Genomic DNA, 8,023 nt, shown 5'->3' on the forward strand with positions numbered 1-8,023 from the left:
CCATGGGGAGGGGTGGCCCAGATCATTGCCCCAGCCCAGGGGAGTCAAAGCGATGTTGGAGAAAAGTCAGATTTGGACCTGGGCATTTCCCAGGGGCCCAGCTGTGCACAGTCAGGCATCTGCTCCCTTGGGAAGAGTCCTGGACCAGAGGTCAGAACACCCGGGACCCAGTCACATAGCATCCCCCAGCCTCAATTCCCTCACCTATAAACTGGGGCTATTGAGTCCTGCCTTGTCTCTCTCACAGGGTTGTTGTGAGGATTCAAGGAGAACTGCCTGAAACTGCTTGTGGTTCAGAAAAGAACTAGGGCACTTACTATAGGACATCCCTTCCCTGCCTCTCCCCATGGATCTCAGGGTTGGGTCAGGGGACCAAGGACAGAGTTCTAGGTGGGGTATGAATTCTGCTTCATACCTGGATGGGTTCTGAAGTACATCGCCCCTGTCACATTTGATCCTCCTAATAGCTTCCATTCTTCATCCATTTCACCAATGAAGAAACTGCAGCTCCTCTGAGAGGGAGAAGCCTTGATGAGGTCATCCACTTAATTGGTGACAAAGCCAGGACCTGAACACAGGGCTCCAGACCCCAAATCCAGGCTGTTAACCGGAGGCTGACCTGAGCTGTGGCCAAAAGCCTCAGGCCTCAGCAGAGCCCCAAACCTTTGTGGGCTCCAGAGGAGCCTGGGGTTCCCGTGTGGTCACAGGCTCCTAACTGTCCCCTTGTGGGCATGGTAATAGTAACAACAGCTAAATATATGCAGCTTTGCCTGAGCACTCAGCATGTGTTATATAAGCCTAATAATTCTGTATGGTTGGTACTATAATCCCCATTTTACAGATGAATAGACTAAGGTACAGAGGTTATGTAACTTCCCCAAAAGCCACGCAACTAGGAAATGGGGGATCTGGAGTTGAGCCCAGACCCAAACTGGTCTCAGAGCCCAGCAGCCCATCTCTGCACTGCCTGTATTGGGGGCAGGCAGTGGGCAAAGGGAGATCTGGTATCTACCATAAGCTGAGCTGCCTTCCCTCCAGGAAGGTCCATGGTTACTAGGACCACCCAGCAAGATGCTTTCAGGAAGTGGCAGTGTGACCCTGCCAGGGTACGCCCTGTCTCTACAGGTGTCCCCACCTGTACAGTGAAGGAGTTGGGGGAGCTAATATTTGTTGCAGCCTTTGCCAGCATGGCCTTCTAGGTTTTCTTAGACCCACGGGTCCAACTCTGCTCCCCACATTAGCAAATAAGGAGGGAGTGCGCAGAGGCCAGGCTGGGCCCGAGTGTTCTCACCTTCCTACCGTCCCTCTATGCTGGGCAGGCTGATGGTCTGCAGAACACGGTGGGGCTCACACCCAGCCAGGTGCGAGGATGATGGCAGGGAAGCTGCCTGGATTTGCTCATTGGCTGCACTCAGCCAAAGGCCAAAGGGGACGGAGGAGGTCATATCCTTTCCATTGGTGCAGCCGAGACCCCGGTGCAGTACGGTGTGCCCCTCACTCCCTCACAAACTCTTCGCAGAGCCCACCTACCCCTCAGTCCCTGAGTCCTCAGTGAGGTGGGGGTGGGGGCGGAGCCTGAGCTGTTGATCCTTCATCAGCTCGGAGCTGGGATGTCCGGATAGATGCCCACTCTAAGCGCCTCTCCCTTCTGCCTCTGCCTTCCACTCAGAGCATTAGTGGGTGAAACTTGCTGCCTCCCCATTCTTGCAACTCTGGCCTCCTGTTCCTCATTTTCTATCTGGGGAAGTGACAAAAAAGCATGAAGGAGAGAGAGTGAGACCTCGGCCGGACCCTCAAGACCCTCTGCTCCCTCAAAGCCCTGAGTTTTGTTCCTAGGGAGCATCCCAACCTCTCATCTTTCCCCCACCAGGTTCCACCTGCACATCCTGAAGCCTCCACCCCTGTCCCTTTAGGATCCTCTAGGGTCCTGGGATTACCCCCCCCATTTTCCCCTAGACTCACCTCCCATGCTCCTCCTTGGTTCCTTCTGATTTTTGTACCCTCCACCAGCAAGGAGGAACACCCCAGGAGTTAACAGCAAGTGAAGAATGCAAGAGGCCCCACAGAAACCCCTCCCCCAGCTGGACTTCCCAGCCATCCTCAGTCAGGCAACCCAGGACCAGGGATCCTGCAGAAAACCTGCCCACTTCCATCCAAGTGCCCTGAAGTCCCAGGCCTCCTCACCTCCTGAAGTCAAGCAGTGGGAGAGAAAGGCCTTGAGATTATCGATTCTGACCGGAGTCACCGGGTGCTGCATGGCTGCAGGTGGGCTCCTGTCTCAGAGACCCATCTTCAGGCAGCATCCCTCCTTAGTGTGCCCCTCCAGAGCCAGGAAGCCCCACAGGTACCCAGAGACTCCAGGCCACCTGGGAACCACATCAGCTTTGCTAATACCCCCCTTCGCCCCTTTCTCGGAGTGTATTTACTTCCACTCCCCCTGGGTTGGGGGACCTTGTACGGTGCACCTGTTTTAACTCCTCTACTCCTGCTAGAGCAAGGTGCCAACTGCAGCCTAGTTCTGGGATAATCAGGATGGGAATAGTTGTGAGGGTAGATGGTAAGCTGGGATGACAAGGGATGGGGAAAGATAGAAGAGAAATGGTTGGGGGGGATGGAAGGGGGATCACGAGTCACCCATTTGCCACAAATTAGTGAGAACAAACGAATGAGAAAAGGAAGGGAAAGAGAGAGATGGGATGGAGAGGTAGAGAGGAGACAGAAGGGAGATGGGAGGAGGAGGGACTACATGGAAGAAGAAGGAGAGACCTAGAAAGGGGGAGGAAGGACAAGCCACTAAAAGTTGTGCGGGAGACGCCCCAGCGCTGGCCCGGAGGCCTGGGAGCCCCGGAAAGGCAGGAAACCGGGGAAAACAAGAGGGAGACAGGGAAGGAGATCGGGTCTCCAGGGAAGAGCAGAGAGGGGGAGAGGAGAGGAGGGAGGAGTAGCGGGGATGGAGGAAGCGGGGTAGATAAAGGGAGCAACGGCTGCCGACCCGGAGCGCAGCGACAGGAGAGAGGGAGGGAAGCGGAAATTTAAAAGTGAAGATGCAGATAACGCAGCCTGGAGACGGGAACCCGGGTGGGGGTGGCGTGGGGAGAGGGGAGGCGAGTGGAGCGGTGAGGTGGGGGGGGATGGGTGAGAAGGAGGGAGCCCCCTACCCCCTTGTGGCCCCGGGGGTACCAAGGATTGGGGTACCCCGCCCCAATCCTGTTTGCTCAGAGTCAGGGAGGCGGAAAAGAAATGGGCTCCTGACCCCTGCCAGAGCGCGAGGCCCAGGCCCATCCCCCGCGCGTCTCCCGGGTTGCGAGGTGCGGGGGGCTGCCGGGTGCGCTTGGCTGCCGCGCGGCAAGTCGGAGACTTTATTGCGATGGGGCGATAAGAGGGGCGGGGGCGGGGTCCGGGGGGCCGAGGCTGCAGCTCTTTAATTAAAACGGAAATTGCGGCCCCTGCCCGCGCGGGGGCCCGGAGGGTTCCGAGCAGCCTGGTAGCTGGGAGCATCGCTCCAGGACCCCTCCATCCCCCGCCACACCCGGGCAGCCCCCTCCCGCCAGGCCTTGCTGGACCCAGCGCCTTCTCCCTGTCACCCGCTGTCGCCTCGGGCGGGGATCGGTGCCCCGGAGCGCAAAGCCTGACGCGATCCCCCTCTCCCACCCCCACCCCCACCTCCCACCGCCCAGGCCCTGGCGGCGATGAGACAGAGCGGCGCCTCCCAACCCCTGCTGATCAACATGTACCTGCCAGGTACCAGGGACCAGCCGGGGGCTGGAGGCACCAGGACCCGGGGCGGGAAGTCTGGGCTGGGGCTTGGAAAGAGGATACTGCGGTCCAAGGGAAGGGGGCGCGGTCCAGAGAATCGGATCTCTGGGAGAACTGAGCAGTCTAGGGCGCTGGGAGACCTTAAAGGCAGATGGAGCGCTTTGGGGTTTTAGTGTGAGATTTAGAGGACCTGAAGTGAGCCGACTGGGAGCCTGGGAAGCCAAGAGCGCCAGCTCAGCGGCTGAAAGAGCCTGGCAGGGGGAGCAGAGGTCTACAGTGTGGCAGGGGACTCAGTGCGCATGCAGTGTTGGGAGGTTGTGGTCAGCCGGGAGTCTCCTGTGCACCCTCGTGGCCCCTCACCTCCGTGCTCCGAGCGTTCCCACCAGCCCAGCTTTCCAGGCGCCCTCTCCTCTCCGGTGGGCTCTGCGCGCTCCGGCTCGCTGGCGCAAACCCCGCTCGGCTTTATAAGGCTCCCGCCGGCCCGTTCAGAAAGCGGATTTCCTTTTTCCTGGACGCGTTTCCTGACTTGGGCGTTATGGAGGGGCTCCGCGCGGCGCGCGCCCGGGCCAGGCTCCGGGAGGAGGAGCCGGACGGATCGGGCCCCCAGCCTCGCGCCGGGGAGCCAAGGCACCCCCCTGTTCCCCCTTGAGCCTTGGCCTGGGGCCCTTTCGGGCAAGTCGGCAACCTCCGCCTCGATCCGCCTGATTGTTTTCTCCTGCTGCCACAGATCCCGTCGGAGACGGTCTCTTCAAGGAAGGAAAGAGCCCGGGGTGGGGGCCGCTGAGCCCCGCGGTACAAAAAGGTGAGCTGGCCAACGGGGTGGACGGGCGGAGGCGAAGACAGTGGATCGGGTCCGGGGTACCCACCGCATACGGACAGGCGCCACTGCCGCCTGAACAGAGGGTGGGAGAGATACGCGATGCTGGGCTTTGGGAAGCAGAGGGTCGGGGCATGGTTGTGGGGAGGCTCGGGGTGGGGGGAACATTCATTTGGCCTTTGGCTCCTGCACCTTCTGAGACCCAGGGGTGAACTCGATGGCCAGGGCAGATGAAGATCCTGCCCCACCCCCTTTCAGCTGGGAATGTTTTTCCTGCTGTGGGGCTGGGGCTGAGGTGCTTGGTGTCATTTCCCTACTGGCAGCGGGAGCCCAAGGCAGCGGCACCGCCCAGCAAGGTGACCCGGAGAATTATTCCCTGGCCACTCCAGGCCGACTCACCATTAGCACCAGGGCCAGCACCCACCTGCCCCACTGGCCCATGCCAGGCTCTGTGAGCCAAGCCCTCTGGGCCGTTGCAGTTGATTCCCAGGTTGGCCACCCAGTCTCTGCCGGTGGCTAAATTATCCTCGGTTTTGCCATGTTGGCAGCCGAACCTGGCCGGCCTTCCAGGCCAAGCCTCCCCACAGGTCCCCACCCAGTCGGTACCCTAGATCTCACCAAGTTACCATAACCAGAAAAACAAGGTTGGCAACTGCTTTATCCAAAAGGGAACACAACACCCAACAGGAATGAGCTTCCAAGCCTCTACGCCCCTCAGTACCAGATGCACATTTTAACCCAAATCTTCCCTTGCTTCTGACCCTAAAATTCAACAGTCCTGACCTGGAGCCGGGCAGCTCCTCACCGGGCTGGTGTGGAGGGACTTGGATCAAAATGATGTTGGAGGGCAGCATCTGGGTCCTGAGCGAGTTGTTGAAAAAAGAAGAGTTTCAGCAGGCTCAATTTAAAACAGACAGTTTCGAGGAAAATCCTTTATTCTGAAAGAGTGGGGGGGGAGGGCGGGTAATGCTATCAAGATTTTTCTCCAACTGTCTGATTGAGGCTCCAAGACAGAGAAGCAGGAGTTCTCTCTCACTACCCACTTACCCGGGAAAGCCTCCTGGCCGTTTTTAGCACCCCCCCCCAAATCCAGACGGGGCAGAAGAGTCTGGAGATTAGCCAAAGATGGGAGGAGGCAGGGAGCCAAGCAGAGAGGCTTCCCGGTCTCCTCTCCTCTTCTCAGAGCGGCGCATCACGCCCCCAGGGAACTACGACACCTTGGTACCCTGGGAATCCCGCCTGTTTCGAAAAAAGAGGCCGAACCGGAGTAGCCCCAGCACCAGACGCTGGCAAGGGTGGGGAGACTTCAGAGGCTGCCGTTCCTCTCACGCTTAGGGAGCCACTGTGCCCATTCTTGTCTGATGTGGTACCTCGAGGAAGCCAGCCACCACCTCGTCTCCACCTCGGGCAGGGGGTCCAACTGTATGCCTTGTCCGGTGGCTGGGGTGATCCTGCTGCAGGCCTGCTTCTTCCCTCTGGATCTCTGGACGTGGTCCGGCTGGGATGTGGCAGTCTAACCACCTATGTAGGCTACCCTGTGCGGTTGTGCAGGCTCTGCACCGAGTAAGAGCACTAAGCCGAAGGGCTGATATCCCGCCTTTGCTCACCTCCGAGAGCCCTGTGCGTTGGAGCGCCTCTACCTCTATACAGAGGAGGTGACGCTTCCCTTTCTCACCCCAGTTCTCATAAAGCTGTGCGCCCGCGGGGTTGCGTCCTCCTTAGTGGGAGACTCGTTTCCATTGTGCAAAAGCGCGGTACTGGCTAGGGACGGCTTTGCTGATCAGCGCCTCCCTGGCCAGCCGCCCCAGCTGTGCCCAGTTACACAGCTGGACGTGCCCTTTTCCTCCCTGATATCGGTCCCCACCTCCGACTCGGCGGGGAGGGAGGTCGTTTCCCACCTCACCTCTTCCCCCGCCGCTAGCCTCCCTCATCCCGCCGGTGGCTGACTGCCCCGCTTCCCCACAGGCAGCGGCCAGATCCAGCTGTGGCAGTTTCTGCTGGAGCTGCTGGCTGACCGCGCGAACGCCGGCTGCATCGCGTGGGAGGGTGGCCACGGCGAGTTCAAGCTCACGGACCCAGACGAGGTGGCGCGGCGCTGGGGCGAGCGCAAGAGCAAGCCCAACATGAACTACGACAAGCTGAGCCGCGCGCTGCGCTACTACTATGACAAGAACATCATGAGCAAGGTGCACGGCAAGCGCTACGCCTACCGCTTCGACTTCCAGGGCCTGGCGCAGGCCTGCCAGCCGCCCCCCGCGCACGCTCACGCCGCCGCCGCCGCCGCCGCCGCCGCGGCCGCCGCCGCCCAGGAAGGCGCACTCTACAAGCTGCAGCCCAGCCTGGCCCCACTGCCCTTCCCCGGCCTCTCCAAACTCAACCTCATGGCCGCCTCGGCCGGCGTCGCGCCCGCCGGCTTCTCCTACTGGCCGGGTCCGGGCCCCGCCGCCGCCGCCGCCGCCGCCACCGCCGCGCTCTACCCCAGCCCCGGGTTGCAGCCCCCGTCCGGGCCCTTCGGCGCGGTGGCCGCCGCCTCGCACCTGGGGGGCCATTACCACTAGACGGGGCGGCCGGATGCCCCGTGGCCTCTCCCAGACGCCCAGAGCCTCGCTCAATCCCATCCACATCCCGGAGAGGGGCCGGCGCCTCCGCCGCCGTTCCTTCAACCTCAGATTTTACTCCGCCCGCTGCACCCCCCCGGGGGAAGGGGCCTGTAGTCGCCTCAATCTTCCTTTAACACCGGATTTGCCCCCCGCCTCATCCCGCAACCCCCGAGGGAGGGTGACTGTGCCTGCATTTCCTCTAACCTTCTTCTAGACCTCAGATCCCTGAAAGGGGTTCTCGGGTCTCCCCTGATTTTTCCTCCCCTCCATCTGTACTTCCCTCTGGCTTCTGGAAGCCCCTCCATTATGATCCCTCTCTTATTCCAAATTTTCTCTCTCTCTCTCTCTCTCTCTTTTTTTTGTCCCCCACGGAGCTGCCCCGATTCCAGTATGACCGAGGCCCAGCAGAGTCCACCTTCTCCTCCCCTGGCACCTCAGCGGGCTTGGTAAGGGCCGCGTCTCCCTTGACACTTCTAGGTAGCTTCCGGGCCCCCTTCCTCCCGCCCCCAACTTCCCACAGGACTGCCTTGTGTTTCTATTACCTTCCAGACCTATTAAAGCTCCCAAGCTCCCCACTGCCTCTTCTCTCTGTTCTTAGCTGCACCAAAACCTTGACTGGGGTTGGGGGTGGGTGTGGTTGTGGAAAAGGTCGTGAGACGCCCAGCTCAGGCCTGAGCAGAAAGGCCTGCCAAGGAAAAGCTCGAGAGAATGAGGGCAGGCAGGCTTCGGTGCTACTGGAGGGGAGCGCGGAGCCTCTAATGCATGGGCTCCTGCTGCAGCGCCCCTCCTACCTGGCAGTCGAGCCCAGCCTGCCTCATCCGGCCTTCCACTTGCCCCTTCCCCCTACCCC

At 60.6% G+C, this 8,023-nt stretch overlaps 1 protein-coding gene across 1 annotated transcript; it reads left to right on the plus strand.

Moving 5' to 3' along the window:
• Positions 1-3,131: 3,131 nt before the first annotated feature.
• Positions 3,132-7,131, plus strand: FEV (FEV transcription factor, ETS family member). The gene is given in 4 exon segments (XM_060153169.1): positions 3,132-3,176; positions 3,507-3,741; positions 4,484-4,558; positions 6,539-7,131. Coding segments are annotated over 4 exon segments (948 nt in total).
• The last annotated feature ends 892 nt before the right edge of the window (positions 7,132-8,023 follow it).

The sequence above is a fragment of the Lagenorhynchus albirostris genome, chromosome 6 (assembly GCF_949774975.1).
Source record: "Lagenorhynchus albirostris chromosome 6, mLagAlb1.1, whole genome shotgun sequence".
Taxonomy (NCBI): Eukaryota; Metazoa; Chordata; class Mammalia; order Artiodactyla; family Delphinidae; genus Lagenorhynchus; species Lagenorhynchus albirostris.